This window comes from Rhopalosiphum padi, chromosome 4, assembly GCF_020882245.1.
Source record: "Rhopalosiphum padi isolate XX-2018 chromosome 4, ASM2088224v1, whole genome shotgun sequence".
Lineage (NCBI taxonomy): Eukaryota > Metazoa > Arthropoda > Insecta > Hemiptera > Aphididae > Rhopalosiphum > Rhopalosiphum padi.
This window is the reverse complement of record NC_083600.1, coordinates 2378585-2401547: the sequence shown is the minus strand read 5'-3', so window position 1 is coordinate 2401547 and position 22963 is coordinate 2378585. Positions and strand designations below refer to the sequence as shown.

The window sequence follows — 22963 nt, the reverse complement described above, 5'->3', positions numbered from 1 at the left end:
AAAATAGATGTCTAGAATTTGGCTGAGAAGTTAAACAATTCTCAACTACCCTCGTATATAACAACTCTTGCGAAAAAAAGTTAATAAAATATTCAATTGCCCCTCACCAGAAAAGTTTGGCACTCAAATACAATCTGTGCCCTATCATGAAAAAAAAGAGAAAGAATATTTACTTGGTGTACTTGTTATAGGGAAGGAAATCTACAACTTAAAATTCGGAATATATGAAAGAAATCAGGAAAATATGCAATCTCCTGACTGGAAACTAGAACATTGAAAACGTTTAAGTCCTATTCGTTCATTGAAATTAACAAAAGGTTCTACAGAATTCTATTCATTACATAAGTTATTTTCTACTGAAATACGGTCTGAAAGACATCTGGACTGTCACCAATCAGCTTAATCATGAATTCGCAACTAATATCGATCGTTTAGCAAATAATCTCAATAGAAGTGTGTAAGACATATATTTACTTAATTTAGTTGAGGTTTTTCAATGCGTTCCAGAGTTATGCTGGAACATACGTACATAATATATCTATTTTATAAATATTTAATTATACCATCATAATGATCAATCGTTGTATACTATAAAAAATAATTCTGAGTTGAAATAGAGTAAATTAAGGTATTCTAAGGATATTTTATTCTATATTTATATTTAAAAAATTGGCATATTATGATTAGTAATTATAATAGTATTTCATATAGTCAATTATATAATTATAGCAACATATGATTTTTATACTTATAGTTTTTAATGATATGTTAATATATTGTATTATAAACTACAGAGAGCTACTCAATGCTGAAGCTCAGTCAACCCCAACTGTATAGCACAGTATTTACCTAGGTACTAAATTGTTTTTATACTACATACATATTTTTTGATAAAAATATTTTTACATACGTATATAGCGCTTTAACGGTCTAATATTTAATTAATGTGTCTAAATCACTGATTTAATATTATATTAATTATTTTTGAGATTTATCAGTCATTTTTAAATGTAATAGTTTTTAAAATACTTTACAAGTGTAACTATGATGCAGTCAAATTGCAGTCTCAGTATGCTAATAAATCCAACGGTGGTTTTATTGATTGTGGACCATAGTGTATAAGTACCTATAACATGTATATTATTGGTACCTTTTAAACTGCTGAACCATTTGATTTCAAATGCTTGGATTGTATATATGGTTAATTAATAAGACGGTATACGTATGGTGTATAATACTTATTAACAAAACATATTATGCAAACAAACTTAATTATAATAGGTTGGTGTAAAACATATGCACAAAAAACATTAATCTTTTTCGATAATAAATTATTTCAAGCATTTGAAATGAAATAATTCGGCACTTTCATAAGTAAAAATATATTGTTTAAGTATTCAAATTAATTTGATCGATGTTCAAATAAGAGCATTCACAACAATGGAAAACCACAAATACAGACTCAATTTATTACTTACGATTCGTAGCAGTGTAAATATGAAAATTACAGTTCATGTATACTAATTATTCAACAAACAAAAAACACAATCACTTGTGCGTGTAATCCAATGCGCATTGTTCACTTCAAAACACTGGCACAGGTGTAATTACATTAGAGAATTTTGTTCTACCCAATAGATATACTCGTACAAATTCGTTTACAAGATAAAAAAAATTAAAAGGAAAAAGAAAAAATATATTTTTAGTAGACCATAAAGCGAATGATTAGTTTTTATTTAAAATTTTAAAGAAGTTAATATTTATGTATAAAGATAACAAAATTATTATTACTCGGATAGGTATAGTCCAAAAACAATAATATTATTAGTCATACTTATGGCATTGGATTCTTGCAGCAAATGAACTATACCTCCTCTCCTCAATACTATGTGTTGGCAAATTACGTTCAAGGTTCAACATTTTTAGACTTACAAGATTGAGAAGCCAGTGATCCAATTACAAGTTATCAAAATGATCGATCTGAGTTGTTTGGACACTGGACAGACATAGTATAGTGACCATAAGATCATTTCATTCGATGCAATAGTCAAAGAATCTCTGATTTTCGTTGTATTTTTTTTTTTTTTTTGAAAAGCGAACTGTAGAAAACAATCACTGTAATGTGTATAGTATAGTATATATACTCACATGTAAGCGTGTGAAGTTTTTTTTTTTTTTTAAAGTCCCAAGATGAAGGTATGCGAAGAACCATGAGGTAGTTCCGTCATAACTGTTGTGAAACGTACTTCGTTCTATGACTAAATAGATCTATCTATAATCTATTTAATGTGTCTTGTTCTATACAGTATGACAGTCATAGAATGCAAATAGCTGATCAAAAGCTGTTTAGAGTAAAACCGGTAATCGATAGGTTTAAGCGACATACAATGACAACAATTATTAATTCACTTGTCAAATGCAGTGGCAAACATATTCAAAATATTTATTGACGAACAGAACAACATGAAAACAGACGTAGAATGAATCGATTTACAGTAATCGTGTAAAAAAATAAACACTGCAGTATCTAGATTGAATGAATTAGATAAAAATCTCGGTTCTGTTATCGTCTTATTTACCAATATTTAAAACAGCAATAACACTTTATCCGAAAAAAAACGAGGTACGTAAAAGAGACTTACAGAAATAATAAATAAAGGTCTATTTAGAGAACTCGTATTCGTTTTCTCCGTTTTATGCCGAGTTCGCGCCCACACACAATACAATGATAGGTATTAGGTAACAATAAACAAAGAGACGACAAAATTAAAATAAAATGGTTTTTGTGTTTTTCAAAAACAATTTAATAATCCCGTCTGAGACGAGAAAGTTGAGTTTTGATGTTTTGTTTTAATTTACTATTTTAGCGCGTCAGTATGCCATCATTACACGGTACAAATTTATATTATCACACAACATGGACAATATACGTTTTGCAGAACTATAGAATTTAGTTTAGTTATTTTTAGTACTATTCGAACAAATAACAATGAACAGTAAGACGAGCATTTAATCAATGTTCGCAGGTAGGTATCGGTATTTCATGATACTTTAGTTTTAGATCAATAGTTATTACCTATAACCTTTTCGAAATCACTATAGATTTAAACTAAATACTAAAACATACTAATTTACTATACCATAAAAATATTCTAATATATATATAGGTACTGACGTACTGTTGAATTAAACTGTAATAAATTCTCCAAATCACTATTCGTTAATTGTAAAAAATAATCTATTATCTTTATACCCTATTTTAGTGATCAAAGAAAATAATATTTTCCGCAAGACCTTCGGTATGCTGTTTTTACGCGCGGATTATTAGATTAATTTAACTCGTGTGTCCCATATTATGTTAAACTTGACATATTGACTATATTTTTGAGGATGATATAAGGTCAGGATTTTTTTTCTTCAGAAAACTATGAGGATATCGGTTTCTCTATTACTCATTATTATTATAACTTTCGTCGTATAGGTATATTTAATATTATTATTTTATACGAGCTACTACTGTAATGATGGGAGCACAACTTCACCCAAAACAACCTTTCCGTTGAAAATATTGCAAGACTTATGTATAGTGAACCTAATAAAATAAGAGTAAACAACATTTTTTCATTTCAGTCGTATGTGAGTCGATAATATATTATTAATACGGCTTTACAGGTGTAATTCAAAAATAAAATCACAATACAATGCAAACATCACCATAGTAGATATATCTACATAATATATTTGGTATTTATTAATTTATTATAAGATTACCTTATTTCCACGATGAACAAAAGTTAACTTAATCTCCAAGCTTTTTTACTTTTTCGAATACATGATCACTTTTAAAATATTAATTTGTAATCATTTCCATTAAATGTTTAAATATTATATTAATTGTTGAAAACAAATTATTGATTTTTATCAAAAAATTAATAAAATGGCTCAGAAATAAAACGCAGATAAATCTATCCAACAAGAATAATATAAAAATAATGTATTGTTTGATAAAAATATATATATATATATATATTATTGGAAAGAGTATTAGTTTGCCAAGTTTTATAAACAATTGGTGCCGTCGTAGTCAACAATTTTCAAATTAAAATGCACAACTCTTAGTTAAATGTATTTAAATTGTTCAATATTAAATATTTATTATAATAAAATGTTAAAATTACACATTTATTATTATTACCCATTTATGAAAATCATGTATTCCCGTGCATCTGACTACAGTCAGAGCCACTCAGAGGTACCGGACATGATAATATATTTCCGGAGATGAATATAGTATATAAGTATGTTGTATGCGTGTATATAAAGGTGGTTTTCTGTGTGACTAATTAAAAATAAAGCCCAACCGTTCGCGAAAAAGTTTTGTTTTCTCACATACTGCACAACCCGACACCGCAGAGGGTCGTAGACGGTGTGATTCGGGATCAGTCGGGGCATTGGGAATAGCGGGACAATGAGCCACTGCGGGTAGAGACCGCCTGCTAAAGTTTTATTAGGATTTTCTTCCTTTTCGTTCCGCAACCTCGCGGACTCTTTCCCGAAACTGTAATACACGTATATATATTGCGTATTATTATTAGTAGTAGTATAATACGTTCCAAGTCGGGTCTATTTCAGCGGTCCCACCACAAGCCATGTCCCCTAGGAAAATACGACTTTTCAATCCGATAAACAAATGTATAATAGGTCCCTAGAATGATTTTTTTTTTTATGCTCTCCGATACCACTCCACTTATACACGCCTTACACCAAACGCTATATTATAATATTATAATAACTACGAGGTGACAATCATTTACACACACAAAGTGATATTTTAAATATTATTTATTTTATAACAGTTTGTAATCACAACAAAATATGGTTATTGATTTGATAATTTGGTTTTAATATACTTCAGTTCACGGACAAATCGACATTGATTTGCCTAGCTTTGTGAATATTATTCGTGATACGATCTACATGGCCACATAGATAATTCACCTATAGCTACTCTCCCCGAATCTCAAGGAATATTTGTGGAGAATGTTGTGTCAATTTGTTCAGTAGTTTTGATTGGAAACTTTCCAAGTCTACAAGCCCCATCCGAAGGTACATTCATTTATATAGATTATATGGATAGAGGATAATATACTAGGTGATTCTTTTTTAAACAACACTCATTATTTCAAAATCTATTAACTTTTTTTTAATACTATTTTTTCACATCATTTTCATTCGAAATTAAACATCTTTTTTTAATGTATTTTTTAATATTTATAATCAGGAATTTTTTTGAATGACAACATACATGTTTAATTTTATTTTCTGAAACAGAATATTTTTCGTAATACTTTTTTTCGGACAAGTATAATTTATAAGTCATAAGGATTTGTAGTTTTGGTGAGCGGAGTGGAGATAGTTTTACAGGGATTCACTGAAAAATTGTTGGTAGCGTTGGTCTACTCGTACTTCATAAATTACTCGTTCGAATTTCAATTTGTATACATCAAAATACACCGAAAAATATTCTGCTTTAGAATATGAAATCAAAAATGTATGTTGACATATAAAAAAATTAAAAAATTAAATTAATTTTTTAAATATTATTTTGTTTTGACTAGAAATTTTATAAAAAAAAAATATTTTTAAAAAATATAATCGATTTTGAAATAATGAGTATATTGTTTGATAAAAGAGTCACCCTGTATAATATCATTGTCACATATGCGTGATGATAATACATACTACTCAGAATATTTCAAAAACATTGTTCGATTGACTAATATCTAATTAAATACATATAATATACGTTGTAATATTATGTCGATTATCTATTGTCTATTGTTTATGGATTATGGTTGTATGGTATTGATCTGTACTATGTACTGACTATTTCAAAGGCATGAATTAAAGTATCCTCATTAATAATTCCTAATTATAAATTAACTATCATTTTTTTTTTTTAGAATTTGCACAATCTATAGGTACTTTTACAATTATATATTTTTTAATATAGAATAAGTTAAAATAAATTAGCTACATTATAAAAGACCAGGGAGTTGAGTGAAGAAGCGATTCAGTGATGAAACTTTTTGATTTTTTCTTTACTGCTCAAATGGATTAATATTCATTCATACTATATATATGCTGTAATTAGCATAATATTTCGGTATCTAGTCCGTCAATGGTCAGGTGAAACATCCAAAATTGGTGCAAATGGTCGATCGCCGTAATAACGTATGTATAAGTACGAATGGTACGATATGTGTATTTCGTACACAACGAATTATATCGTTATTGCGTTTTGTGTTCTCGTCGTATACCTGAAGATATGTGTAACTGTAAACATAATATATCGCATACGTTTTCAGAATTTCACGGCTCTAGATGAAGCAACTGTATATTTGATTTTCAAAAATAACCTCGCATAAAGGTTTATGATTAAAGTACCTGTACTATATGTATACGTGTAGCTATTATAGTAAACGCCGTGTAGTTTCGGTCGACTATAACAATAACCGAAGACGAAGAACCGTATATTATTATAGTATTATTGTTTTTGAATAAGTCATGATTATTTTACACCGAACAATACGCAGCCAGGTAATATAATGTAATATTTCCAAAAATAACAATATTAAAATAACCTTACGTCAATACGTAACATTCTTATACTCAATACGTATTATTTTAATTCAATAATAGTCGTATACTCATATGTTAACTATAAGTTAATATTATACTATACCGATATAATATATTATATAGTATAACGCGCTAGACTTGCAAAAGTATATTCGTACGTATAAAAAAAATTTATTTTGAATTTGATTCTAATTAAATAAATAAATTATAATTAAAATTTAAAAAATGTCTGTATTATTGTTGTACTACGAAAAAAAAACATTGATATTAACAATTAACTTTTAAATTATAATAAAAATATTAAAATTAAAAAATATCTCCGTTCTTTAAGATAGGTAATTTATACCGTATTATGTTTAACACATTTTAATCATTTGTTTCTTCTTTAATGCGCCCGGTGTTAATGTCATGTTGTCCTCAAAAATACACTCTACGAGAATAACGATATTGTTTTGGACAATAAAATTACCCAAAATTGATTTTTTTTCAATTAACAGAAGGAATATTATTAAACAGCCCACGATGAACTTCATTTTTTTTTTTTTTAATCTCAAACCTTATAATAATTTTTAAGCAAAAAGTAAATTTTAAGCTTTTTTAAAAAACTTTTGTTAGTTTGCTACCATTATTTAAAATAAAATAAAAACTAGATTTCAATGCGCACTGTAAAATATCTTCTTTCAAATAAAAAAAAAAACAGTTTTCAAAATCCGACAATTCTACGAGGCTTGAGAGTTATTCCTATAAAGTAATTTTTATTAATGTACGTACTACACCATATGAACTTCTTTAAATAGGTAAAAAGTAGTTTATTTGTGGACAAGTATTATAATTTAAGTGGCCATAAGCCCATAAAATATAATTTTCAAATTTTATAGAATCGCGAATAATTTGGAAAATTGACACCTTTAATTATATGGGTTTTTATGTTTATATAGTGTTATTAAAGGAAGATAGATAGAGTGAATTTATTGATCCAATCTAAAAAATATCTTATACATTTAATGTATATTCAACTTATTCGTGAGCTAAATTCTAATTTATTTTTGTGTATGCTTCACAAGTTTAATCACCATATCCATAAATTGTTGCGGAACTTAAAGTCAACCATTTTATTTTCTATACTAGTATAGAAAATAAATGAATGAATTAGAGCTGAACAAAATGAACAGATCAGTTTCCATAGAAACAAATCGTGTATAATATTATACAAACCCCGTGCACAATTTTAGTGTAATATAAATATATATATATATCTAGAGATCATTAATTTCAATCCTTATTTTTTAATTTTATTTATTTTTAAACAATTTAATAAGTTTCGTATAGTATACATGTTTTATTAGAAATATATTAATATTTGTAGGTATATATTATAATTTATAATATAAATTTCAATAGTCTTAGTAAGACCCATTGGAAATTTAGTATAAAAATAAACTTAACACTTTGTTTTATTTGCGTGATTCAATAGTATGAAAACTTGGTTTTAAGGCAAAAAATTACATACTGCAAAAATTAATATTACCTTTATATAATTTTTAACTTCGTTATTTTTTTTATTAGTAAGAGTTTTATTTTTAGTTTATTTTTTAAACGAATTCCCTCTCCTTTATCATTAGTAAAAACAACTTAAGTAATGACACTTGTTATGGGTTATGAATATCTTGTTCTAGGACAAAATTTTTTGCATTTATTTTGTATAGTATGTTATATATAGTATATGTTTCGTACATGTGAATAATAAAAAGGACTACAATTTTGATAAATACCTATAATTTAAGCACATAAATAGATATGTGTGCCTTTCATTTTTTATTTTTCACAAAAAAGGTTTTCCTGAATTTATATTATGTATGACTACCATTAACGCAGGCAGTTAAGGATAATTACTAAGCTGCTCCGTGCATAAAAGCGTATTTTTTATACGTCATTTCAACCTTAATAATTATTAAATTGTCGTTTACAACATTAATAACTATTAAATATTCACCAACCCAAAAGATTTTGAACCTTTGCTTGTTCCTGCCTGAAGCATTTAACTAATTATTCAAGACAACAATAGGTTTAAACAAATATACAAAAAACCAAACCTACGTATGAAAAATAATATGAGTATAAAAATATTTTTATTTTTTATTTATGAGTGACTTCAAAAATATTTATAATTACCTAAATTGTATCTTTATATTAGAAATTAAAAATCAAAATAATTTGATTTTGTTGTTTCAAAAAATTAGGAAAAGTGTTAAATCATAATGTATGATAATACAATATTCCTCAGTATTCTTATCATGGGCGTTTTTTCAGAAACACGTGTAAACTTAGCTAAACCTTACTTAATCTAAAATTTATTTAAATGTGAAAATATTTTATATCTTTTTACTTTATTAGCTAACACTTAAATAATATTATAAAGACCATTGCAATGATTTACAGTGTTCACCTTGACCAACATTAAATAGTTATTTATTATAACATTATGCAATAAAAGATTTAATTTAATTATTTTAAAAAAACTATATGAATTTATGAAAAAGCATTCAGAATTATACGAATACCTGTATAGCACATCTATAAGAAATACAACAATTTATTTTAAGAACATACATTTAGTACAGAATGTCCTATGTGGATACCTCGATTGAATTTTGTTATCATTATTATTAACCTGTCTGCAGGATTTAAAAGAAAATAATAATATTAAACAAACTTGATTTTGGTGAAAAAAATTTTTAACTGGTTTCAATAAGCACAAGCTCAAAAACTTTTATTCATCATTGTTTTGGTTTCTGTTATTATGTGTTTAAAAAATATAGGTTAAAATGAATAAATTATAATTTTAAAATTGTGATTGTTATCTATTCTTATAATGAATTCTTATATTATGGTAAGTAATCGAATAACATTTTTTTAACTTTTTAACATGTACCTATTTTTTATTTAGGTACTTAAATTTAAATTACTGTTAATTTTAATGAACATATTTTAAATAAATATTCGATAGAATTTTCAACCATATATAAGATAAACATTTAATACAAATATATAATCTATATATTTGTATGAGTTAGCTATGATTAATACGTTTATATACGTTAATATAAACAAGCATACTCGCTTTTTTTTCATTTGGTAATGTATATACTTAAGGATCATATTTATAAATGCTTTAGAGCCTTATGTCGATTAATGTGTATACTGTGTAGATATTAATTTATTTTAAATAAGTACTACTTTTTTTTTTACTGTGAATTGTTATGTACTAAGCAGATGAGTTATGCATATAATTATGAATTCAAACAAATAGTTTCTGTTATTAAACTTATTATGTAAATTCTTAAAATAAAATTCTATGATAATATAAAATATAATTCAATGATATGAGTGATGTATGATATTTTTAATCATTAATTACTATATCAAATACTACATTTATTTTATATCTGAAATAAAACTAAAATTTAAAAAAATATTATCTTTGGCTATGCATGAAGTTAAAATATAACTATGAAACAAATTTAAATTTAGATGCTTTTCATTTTAAATTATTTTTTAACCACCACTCTTTAAATGGTATAAAAATCTATGTTTCAAAAAACGTTATATTTACATATACTTTAAACTTCCAACAATTGAAATTTGAATAAATACATTATTGAATAATTAAAGAGAAATTTATAATTCTTGGTAAATTTCCTTGTATATAAGTGATATTTTTTGTAAAGTGTATTCCTTTTTACAGAAATTATATTTTTGTCACAGTACGATTAATCTAGTAATAATAAAGAAAATTTAAATATTTGAAAAAATTACATTAAAAAAATGATAATAGTATTTTATATTATACTCGATTCATAGAAATGTATACTAATAAACTTTTAATTATACTATATATATTTGGAGTAATATAATACTATTGCATTTAATTGTTCGAGTTTAAAATAACAATTTAAATATGTATAGACTATTATTTAATAATTTAATAATAATAATACCTACTAAACAAACATTGAGACGTCATGTTAAAAACATAACTAAACAATACCCTCAATTATTTAATCACTTCAGTCGTGTTAAGAATATTTTTAAAATATATTCAGAATACGTATTTAAATACCTGTGTCATTTGTATTTAAAATACGTATCGAATACTACCTTTAAAAATATTCAAAATACTTAACAAATATTTTTTTTTCAATAAATTTGATATTGAAATATTTGTACATATATATATATACGGATACTAAACCTTATTAAAAAAAAAATAACACCACAATATTTAAATTAAATAGTTAATATCCATATAAATATTTTAATAGGTACCTACCAAGAATTTTAGATTCCGAAGCTGACCGTGGTTTGCTTTTGGTTATCTGCTTATTTTACGAAATATTATTATTATGAATTCTTAGAACCATCATAAAATATTATTTTTGAAATTTAAAATATTGGTCATTGAACTATAACAGTAAACCGAAAAAAAAAGTATTTAGTACTCCGGAATAAAAATACGAAGAAAAAGATGTATTTTATAAGTATTTGAAATATCAAAAACACATTTAAATACAAGTACTCAAATACTTAACAAGAATTAATTTAGTCATATATAATAACAGAATACGGTATATTATTTTAAGTCGAGTACAAGAAACGATCTGAGACCCTACGTGTGTAAATATTAATATTTAATGCTGATGCAGCATATATTCCATTTTCATTTAAGTATAAAATACCACTACAACAAATTCGGGATAACTATACAATTATTGTTATATGTGTACAAATGTAAAGCAAATAAACTGCCAATATATTCAGAAACTCTACTGCATTTAAACACTGCGTATAGTATTTCGACGTTTTTGTCATAAATATTATTACATTTATAAGAAACAATTTACTAATCAAACTGTTATTGAAATAATTATTATAACGCATTTGAAATAATTAAACAATTGTACCTGTGTGTTAGATTACAGAGGATGACCAATATACTGATATTTTTACACGATTAAATTTTCACATTTTGTTTTTTAATCGACTCGGACTTGTGTGATTATTCGTTCTTGTTCTTTGATATAGAATTTATTTTAATATGTATATTATTTATTGATGTATTAATTTCCACTGTTAAAAAATCGTATACGTTATCAATTATTTGAATTTTAAAAACTAATTTTTGTATTTCTGGTCATGTTGAACTGTTTAATTTTCTGCGGTTTCTCATGATGAATGTTCCTATCACTTTTATCGGACATCATTGATTATACTCCATGGTCGTTAACATACAGGTTAAAGGTAATAACTAATAAGATGGTAAACAAAATTTAAATATGGACATTTCTAGTTGTATATGAAAATAAGGGTACTTGTAAATCATTTATAGTAATATACGTATTTAATGAAACAAACAAGAATTTCTGAAAGTATATTGTATAGAAACTTAATAAATAACACACTACTACGTATGTATATAATATATAAATAGTAAAATACTATAATTATTAAAATTATTTAGCTATTGGTATGCAAACAGTTAAAAATTCATTTTTAAGGTATATTAATTGTATCGTTTCAAATCATATAACAAACCAAAATTCTGAGTTTTGATACAACGTATTTTATCTTTAATCATGATTTTCTTTTATTTCATGTACGCGGAATTTCAGTTATTCTATTGTGTTTGATATCAGTATATTATTTACTCTTCCTAAAGTAGTAACAATTTAATTTTTGAAAAAAAACTATTTAAACAAAATTTTTTAATATTATTTTTGTTGTTCAAATTTATTTATTTATTTTAGTTAAACTCCTCGAACGTTTTTAATCTTATAACAAAATAATTGTTTAATGATTACATTTCGTAAAGAATACAAATAATTTATAAGTAAGGATCGGATTTAAATGCTCTAAAAAACAAGAAAAATGCCTTAAAAAAAATACGATTTAATGCACTCATAGCAGAATTTTTTTTTTAATGATTATTATAAATTATAAGTAAGCTTAAATACGATCTTAAACAATTATCATACTTTAAAGTGCACTAATTGTATTGTAGTTGCATGTATATCAATAGATATTATTATGTTTTCAATTTTAGAAAAACTAATTATTAATTATCAAAAACTGACTTCAAAAAAATATAATATATAAAAAAAAATACTATCGAGTAAATAACCACTTTGCGTCTCTGCTATATAGTACAGGCTTTGAGTGTACCACGTCTTTGATTAGATTACTACAATGAATGTATTACATTTTAATTCAATAATAAATCGTTATTTAGGTACAATGAAAAACAATTCTAAATAGTGAATGAATACGGTTTAACTTATTGGTAACTAAGATTAATGCCTGATTAATTTAAAAATTACTGAGAAGTTTCATATTTTTACCCGCCAAAGTAAAAAATAAATCCAATTTACTATCAGAAACTTTTCTTGAAGTTGCTGACCAGAGCATTTTTTTCTACTAAAAATAGAGTATTCAAATACAAAACAAATAAATTAAAAACGAATTACATATCATTGTAAAATAAATACTTTCATCGCTCCATCGAGAATCTAAAATATAGTTATATTTTATATTATAAATTATATAAAATCTTTAAGATTTGGAAATTATACTTAATTAGTTTTGAAACTTGGAAATCTGGCTATGCTATATATTATAAGTTGCATAGTTCGTAAAATTAAAAAAAAAACAATGTTCAACGTTCGTTAAATTTAACTTTAGATTTAGCTTATTTACTTGAGAAATATATCTAATACTATTGAAATAAAACAACTGGTCACTTTAATCATAATTTTATTTGAATAATTTAAACAAAATATTATACTTGTATTAATGTACAGTTGACTATAAATATTATTAAATTTAAATTATTTTATTTAAAAAAATAAAAGATCAAACATTTAATAATAAACATGTTTAATAAAATTATATAGTACACTTCCTAATAAAATAAACAATAAATTACTAAAATATTAATACGTATTAAAAAAAATAATAATTTGAAATTTTTAAATTTATTTGTCAATTATAACTTAAGTGACCTACTGCTGGAATAAGCAAAAACACACAAAAACTATACGAACCCTCAAAAATCGCTTGTCATAAACTCATAATGACCAAATTTTCGGGAATATTCATTAAGAGAGGAGGATTTTGAAATATTTGAAGAAGTTAATAAGGTGAAAATGTTTAAAATACAAAATATATATAATATAATGTTTGGGTTTACGCAAACATACATTTACGAACAACGCACGTGCCACGTCACGTCTCGTCCGTCGACGTAATGATAGACATTTCCGGGTCGGCCATTACCATACGTCATTAAAATATTATATGGTGGATGATAAATGATAACAATATGTACAACGATTCAGGAAGGATGGTTTACGTTATTATATTAACCTGTGGTTAAGATAATATCATCGTGTGAGAATTTATATTGTGAGTGTGGACCGCAGCAATACTTATATAATATAATGCGGTCGTTGTAACATGAAATACTCGAAAAGTACAGAACTTTAATCACGCGCCATAACGTATACATCTTAATAAACAACCGAATAATACTATATTATTATAGTGAGAAGACGTTTTACTGGTGTACTTTAAAGAGTTTAGTATAGACATCGAACAATTTATTAAAATATATATTTTAAATATAAATTTAAAGCATCTTACAGTAGGTGGTCCAGCGCCATTAGTATTGTTAATTGATACGTCATATGTAATTACGAAATCATATGGGAAATTCTTCATGTGTTGACGCACATCGGTTTTAAGACTACTTTCAGTGAAAGTTTAGAGTTAAAACCCTGCTGTAGTAAGCCTGACGTACAATTAATTAATATATTATTGAAACAGTATACCATTTTTAATATATAATACAGTGTGACCGTGTTAAAACCGACATCAAAGGTCAAACAGTGTTATTTCCATTTCGGCGGAAATTCGCCATTAGAAATTCTAAATATTCGAATAATATGCGAATAGATCAGATAACTAAGTACAACACGACGTTCTCGTTCATCATCGCTAGGAGCCATATAAATAGGATTAGAGTCCCTATAATAGCGTACCTTAAGAAGGTAGTACATTACTATAGACTGACTATTATCCCATCCTGTAAGACTATTGCTCGTCGTAGACTTTGTCACAACTATATTGCCATGAGTACATGATATAGTCATTGTCAGTCTTAGTAGAGTTAAAGTATATTATTATTTTTATTATATTATATTAAATAAATTGTCTAATTTATCATAAGTTAAGAATACAAGTGTTCTGTTTTTTCACCTACCTCTCTCGACAACACGACAATAAGCTCATATTGAACGTGCTACGTCGTTTAAATAATATTATTGTGGTAACCGATCGCAGTGTATTGCACAGGGATAACTATACTATTGTAATAAAAGTTACAAATAATACTTTGTAGAGCTTCTATAACATAGGTCAAAAGGAGTATCGTTTAATTTTCTTAATTAATACGAGTATAATATATTAGTATTATATATATACATAATTATAGCTTTTTATTTTAATTCTATTTTTGTAAAATACCAATCGAAATGCATTATTGAATATAACTACAGCTCTTATAACACATCTGCGGATTCAATTTAATTCGATTTTAGAATTGTGAATATTTTTAATATATTTTTGTATCAAGAAAATTGTCGTCGTTTATCAGGCCATCATAAGGATTTATTTTCTTTTAGTTTTTCAATAATAACATTACAAAATAACTATTAGTGAATCGATTAACAATTTTTAAGTATTTGTGGTTAAGTATGGTAGTAGCGTGAATATCTTATAGATATGAGTTTACAGAATACATTTAATTTTTATAAATTGGGAATAGTCGAGGAAGTACGGGCCATATTATAAACTGATTAATAAGGAACTTTTTCTTTTATTTTAGGAAACTTGAAGTTATTCTTTGTACTGAATAGTTATTTAACAGAGGGATAATGGAAATTTGTGATCTAAAGCGATTTCAGCTTTTTCAGAAATTAGATTTTTAATATACAAAGATAGAATCTTATTGTTCGTTTGAGTTGTAAGTCTAGTAAGCTCTTCAATATTTACTTTAATATTTAAGAAGGAGTTAATATGAAAAATGTCATTGTAATTTTTTTTGGCAAGTTCCAAATATAATGCGTGTTTATTTTTTGTAGACTTGTAGTTTTGTTTAGAACATTATTATAACATTAGTAGGTTTCTGAATACCCCTATATTCCTCAATTGATATGCTATATTGCTATTGTTAAATTTTATGGATAGAGATTACGACTTAAGTTGGAGTTTCCTGTTAGGAATTTTAAATTATTGGCCGCTAATCTGATGAACAACATATTTAAACAAGATTATTTTTCGGTTTCGATCTGTTTTCTATCTGCAAGGTTGTTTCGACATTTTTATGCGATGTATCTGAAGATTCAAAAAGCGGTTTACTATTTATTTATTTATTCTGATGCGATAGTTGATTCTGAAGCAGTATAACGCGTTTGGATTAGAATTGGACCATTGGAATGCAGAGTCACTTTTGACATGCTCTATAAATGTTTTTTCCACTGTTTTTATTTATATTATGTTTATTATTTATATTCTCATTTTCGTAGCTACATAAAAAACATAGTGACAAAGAACCGTTATCACTGCTTTAAGTTATTTCGAATTTTTTATTTTTAATAAATATTATTTAAAATTTTCAATTTTCTTGAATCATTTTGTTATCATTTCCCATATGTATACACCTTAAAGAATGCTAATAATACGTATGTTACGTAATATTTATAAATAAATAAAGGTAATTACAACGTATATGTTTATATAATAATATATTTAATATTTATATATTATGGAACCGAACCAGAGGATGCTGGAGATCAGCGTCAGCGAGACGCATTATGCGTATATCATTCCAGCCCAGTGTGACTGCACGACGTCATCCTTGAATCCCGAGTGGATTAAAAAAAAAATAGCTTAGCCGGCCCAAAGCACATTTCGGTCGTTCGAGATTCATCAATTTCAATTTAAGTTGTTTTTTTTCATCGAACGCATATAGTATAACAGCTAATATAACAGCCATAAGTGACGGTCTAGGACTTAAAAAATACCATACTCTATCGCGGCATACCAAGCACACGATCGCGGGACATTTGGTAATTTCGGCAAAAATCGAAATAGAACCCAACTCTATCTCTAACAATAAACTGCGGTTCTGCACGTGCGACGAGACTGCATAATAATTATAATATTATAATTTTATGACTCGCGTCTGAACCCCGTGGTTCGGTGATTATAATATGGTGTTTCAAATGTTGGGCCATTATTAAATTATCGTTATAATTACTGTGCTCGGTGCCCCATTGTCCACAATTACAAACGACAATTTTTCGAATTTTTTCCGATGATTTCGTTGAACTGAAATCTAAATAGAGCAGCACGAGTTCGTGGAGCATTCCCTGCTCCTTATCTGAATTTAAATATTTATAATTTTATTTAAAAACGTATTAATTAATCGATTCTATGTTTGACGTAGGTACCTACTTCATACATAAACATTTTTATAGGAAGTGTTCCGGAATATAAAATTAAAAATATGCGATCCGTCATCAACTCATGAAATTAAACCATATTGTAGTAGGTAAACTAAAGTTACCAAGTTCAGTATTTATTATTTGCTGGTATCATTATTCATTAGAGTATTATATTTTTCAAATATATTATCATATTTTAATATATACATTAATAAGTAAATAAACTATTTTTTCGCCAAAAAATATATGTCTACATATCACACTATACCATTGGACTACTCAATACAAATATGTAAACGCATACAAATCTTATTATAGTTGTAAGATTTTATTTTTCCCTTCAATGTAAAAATATAAATTTTAATAATTACTGAAAAACACGTTTTTTTTTTTTTACTTAATACATTTTAAACGAATTTTCTCTTTTGTTTCAGTAGGTAATATAGGAAAAAGGTATTTTGTTGTATTCACCTTTTATAATTTATCATGTTTTAAATTGAATTAACAAATCATTTTTATTGTTCATTACATAATATGAGTTAAAAGATAATTAATAATAATATAGCAAACAAATTAATTTTCATTAATTATTCATGATCAAAATTACATAACCACATTTAAAATTTTAAATATGATTTTCGTTAGCTAATATAGGTGACTACTTACCGACAACTTTTAAATTGATAAAAATGCTTTTCGGTGGATGTGATGATATTTGACACTCGTACAAACCGGCATCTCGTAGCTGAACGTATTTTATTTGTAACGTCCAATCCTAAAATAACAAAGTATAACATTATATAAATTTAAATTTATTATGTATGAAATATAATTATTCGAGGTGAAATAGACTTGAAAGGATAATTTTTCGTCGCTTTTCCTCTTGGTATTTTGCAGAAAACAAACGATACCCTACAATCGAGTACTACAATGTTTTTCAATCATTAAAATGTTTGTATTATTACAATGACTTCATTAAATAATAAACACATGAATCTGTAAATTATTTGATTCGTAACTAAATGTGGATATAAATTATATGATACGTATGTTCATCAACTATAAACAATTTGGTAACTTTATTGTTTTAAGAAAACTGTTCAAACTGTTTAATAGGTAAGTATCAATCATTGGCTCAATTCATCCAAAACACGTTCCCAATTTCATTATTTATAAATACACATACATTTAATACATTTTTTTTTCATTATCCTAGAAGCTTTTGTATAAATTAATTAAAATGCCTTCTACAACTCTCGTCCTATCTCAACAACTTTGGACAAATGGTTGGTCACATCTGCCGTTCTGTTCAGTCCGGTATACAATCTGTCAAACAGTTGACGAATCGTTGTGGACTATTGTGGTATACTGGTATCCTCGTGCTAGCAGCCGTTAGCGTTAAAACAAGATGGTGGATTTTTTTAGTAATTTCGTTGTAACACAAAGTTAAAATATAAATTATAATTTGGAAAACTTTTTATAGTGTATGCATTGGCAAAAATGAATTCATTTAAAAAAACTAATCTTAAAATATTGAAATGTTGTATACTGCTATAGTGCTATCACAATATTACTATTGTTGAAATGAGATTTCAAATTAAGATGTAAAGAATAAATATCGCAGCTAAAAACACATTTAAAAAATTAAAATATAATTTTCATACAAGATTAATGATTTTTACGATTAATTTTATTGAACTCTTGAATCTAAAAATTAATTTGTCTTATGATCAATAATTTATAATATTATATTAACCTAACTTGTATTTCAATACTTATGTGCAAAAAACTATTTTTATTGAAAGAAATTTATAGTTTCTAGAATTAATTAGTCGTGATAACTATATAAAATTAACTAGGTAGGTGTATATAATTCGTATTTTTTGTCGGGTTATTATAAAAGTATCTATATTGAAAAGAAAATTCTTTGTACGTTTGAAAAGATTCAGTTATACATTTTCCATAGGCAATGCAAGTATCTACGTTCCATGCCATAGATTATTAGAGTACCTACTTACCTACCTAATACAGAAGAATAGTTGCTACAGGTCTTTCCGAACTTGAGAAATAATAATATTGTTGGACGAGTACTTGATGTACCCGACTGTCTACAAACTTTTAACGAAACGATATATAATAATACGTTTGAAAAAACTTACAACAATTTTTATCTTCTCGGGGCACGGGTTATTTATTTAAAATACATTTCTCGTCGACCTAAAAGTTTACGCTAATGTTCGGATTTTACGTATAGCCTTCACGAACCGACGGAATAATAAGTAATAATAGTGTCTGTAAGTAATTTATACAATTTGTAACGCATCTTCGCTAACTCGATAATCGCGCATTTTTACGACGGCGCGACGGCGTAATAATAATAATAATATCTATCGACTAGTTAATATTAATATGCGCAGCAACGAACCGTTATTGACGTAGGTACGAAATAAAAACAGAGGCTCTCATCAAATGCTCACAGACCGGGACGATTACCTTGGTCCTGGACTAAAACAACTAAATCTTGGGTTATTTTCGTCGGGGTTACGTGAGAGTCGTGAGAGTACTTATCTTTCGATGCACGTACGTTGTGCGATCTATACACAAGTCGGAAGCCAACCAGGCGAAATCCCGCAGTGTTCAATGTTTTACTTTGGAACAGAAACAGCTAGTTTATGGTATATGGTACCTAAATCAACACCCACGCAATAAACATTGCAATGTTCGGTCCGATTTCAATTTTAACCTACGTTTAAAAGGTATTACATCCGTAGTATGACGTAATTGCAATGCACCACAGTAGGTAGATACCTACGAATATTATTTATATTAATACGCATTTTTTTTATTATTATCGATTTACTTATATGTCTGTCATCACTTTTTAAAGCAGTAATAATGATTTTTTAATATATTCAACTTTTAGGGTTATTTCTGGCTAAAAATTAGATATAATTAGTATTTACACGGCTCAAAAGTAAAAAAAATATATAGTTCTTTTTAAATAGGTAATTAAGAAAAACAAAAGATAAAATCATAACGGAAATTTTTACACAAAAGTATTTTTTAATAAAATTGATTTTGTTTTTATTTTAATTTTAATTAAAAATAATGAATTTTAAAGACTTAATGATAAACAAATATTTATTAAACTGTTTTAACTTAATATAAAAATAAGAAATTTCCTATATTATCTTATTTTTTTAAAATTTCCTATTCACGTATTATACATTTATTGTTTGTGCGTAAAAAAATATAGGAAATTAAGTACAAAAATGCATTGGAGTAATTTTTTTTTTAAATATATTTGAATTTTAAATTAAGAAATTAGAAATTTAAACAAGAAATGGGATCCTTTCCTTTAATTCTAATTTTTTATTGTTTACATAATGCCTATAGATATTTTACCTTCGAATACCTACATGTGATTTTTTAGCCTACGATAATATTAAGTATAAAATACACGTAAATTATAATGATAATACAATTATAATATTATAATATTATAATATAAAATATTTGTTTTTTCTTTTATTTATATCATCATGGTCATTTTTCAATTATGTTTCAATGGTTATGGTAATGATCACTTGAGTGTTTCTCATCATATATATTATATTTCATTCTAAATTATATATTGCTATATACTTGAACTTGTGGAAGGTTAATCAATTGCGGAGGATTTACCGTTGTCAAGATTGAAAGGAGTATACTTGTCATTATTCATTAGAATTAGTTCGTCATTATCTAAAATGTTTTCCATTACTTGTACCTAGTTTATTAATATCTCATTGAATGGATTTTTGTTTCTCGTCATTACTGTAGATTCTCGGTTTGTTATCACGGACAATAATGCTCTGAAAATGTTCTTGTATATACCTATTCTAGTTAATCTGTTTTTATCACTCAGTGTTATTAATAATTTAGATGTTATTAAATCGATTATTTTGAATATAATTACAACGCTGAGGTTTAACCGTGAGGTAAACCGTTCAACTCTCGGATTAGAGCCGTTTAAGCAGTTTGAATTGAACACAATTAATTGAACTATTGTTTGAATACTTTTTACTTGGTTTAAGATATTTTTGTATTGTATCTAAACGACGCGCCATTACCCTGCTTTGAGTTAAACTGAACTAAGACGAGTGTATTGACCAATATCCAAATTCCTGTGCCTTAAATATTTACCTTATAACATATCACGAAACATTATGCAACAAAAAAAAAATAAATACACAGTTATTTTACATGGTAATCAAACACAACCAATATGTATAACTATTTTTGTTGAGATAAAATTATGAGTACAATAAATCCTGTTTATGAACACGTTGTATTAACCTTATTGTGAGATAATACATAAATCTATCCTCGTCGATAATTCAAGACAAATACATAAATTTCGACCTTGTCAAATTATTATACTTATTTATACAACATATTATATGTAATAATTTTATTAAAACAAAATAAGCATAAAAATAAAATGAGAATTTTCACGTTGCGAAATTCCAATTCAAATTGAGGGGTGGAAATCCAAAACGTACTATTGCCAAAGTTGACAAAAACGAGTTAGATATCGATTCTTCTAAAAAAAAAACGTCGACAAATCGATTGGTGTTGCTAAAATAGACCAAAGCGTATTATTTCCTGGTCAAATCAGCTGTTAAAAATGACTGCTTAATCCAAAACGAACCTTTTCCATGCATAAAAATTATATAAGATTTTCAAAACGTACTTTTTCCAGTTTTACGCCAAAACGTACTATTGCCCATATTAAAAGAATAGGCACCAATCATTAACTATACCAAAACGTATATATAACGTATTCTTATTATTTGTATTCTATTTATTATTTAAGAATTAATAATAAATTAAATTAGCTAAATCACAATATGATTAACTATATTTTATATACTTTTCAGGAGATGCAAAAAAGTAAAAACCATTCAAATATGTATACCAAAGCTATAGTCATTGATTTAAATATCTACTTATTATTCAAAAACTTAAGATCAATATTATTTTACTGTATTTAATATCATATGAGTTATTAACTATAAAAATTGGAGATACAACATTGGAATTAAGTATTTACGTATCATATATTAAGAATATTATTTTAGAATGTTCATAAAAAACGTTAACATTTTAAAACAATAAAATAATTAATAATATTTTTATTTTGAAAAAAACTAATTTTGGAGTACATTTTAAAAGGTTTTCCAAAACGAACTATTTTCATTAAATTTTCCAAAGCGTACTATTTCCATTAAATTAATGGAAAAGGTACATTTTGGATTATTGTACATTTTTATATGACAAAAAATGAAAAAAATAGGGTTTATATTTAAAAAATGAATTTTTTTTTTTTTAAATCGCTTTAACTCATTATATTTTACATGAATAGTGCTTCAGTTAATTGACATTGGTTATAGAAAAGGAGATATAGAAAATCGCTTCTCCTGAAAAATCAGTATTTTGGCAATAGTACGTTTTGGATTTCCACCCCTCAATTAATAAAAGCATACTGTATCACTCATATATACATATACGTCATTACGTAATAATGCCACTGGTCCTAAATCCATACTTTTTAAATATTAAAATACTTGTTTTGTATTTCAAATACGTTTGAAGAACTCTCAGAAAAAAAATATTTAAACCATACTTGAAATATTTATTTTATGAATTTATACTTCAAAATACAAGTACTAAAAAAATAAGCAAGAATATTTGTATGCTAAATTTTAGAAAAATTTGTT

At 26.0% G+C, this 22963-nt stretch overlaps 1 protein-coding gene and 1 long non-coding RNA gene across 2 annotated transcripts in view; both read right to left on the bottom strand.

The window, feature by feature from the left end:
* The window catches only part of LOC132929513 (hemicentin-2-like), a 318477-nt gene that overhangs the window by 37262 nt on the left and 258252 nt on the right, over positions 1-22963 (bottom strand). Inside the window, exon 5 of the mRNA XM_060994902.1 lies at positions 17868-17976. Coding sequence (XP_060850885.1) covers positions 17868-17976 — 109 coding nt within the window. The remainder of the gene's footprint in view (positions 1-17867; positions 17977-22963) is intronic.
* On the bottom strand, positions 1676-3111 carry LOC132929514 (uncharacterized). Its single transcript, XR_009662112.1, has 2 exons — positions 2149-3111; positions 1676-1996 (listed from the first exon to the last, which is right to left on the bottom strand). It is a non-coding gene; the product is annotated as an uncharacterized LOC132929514 (long non-coding RNA).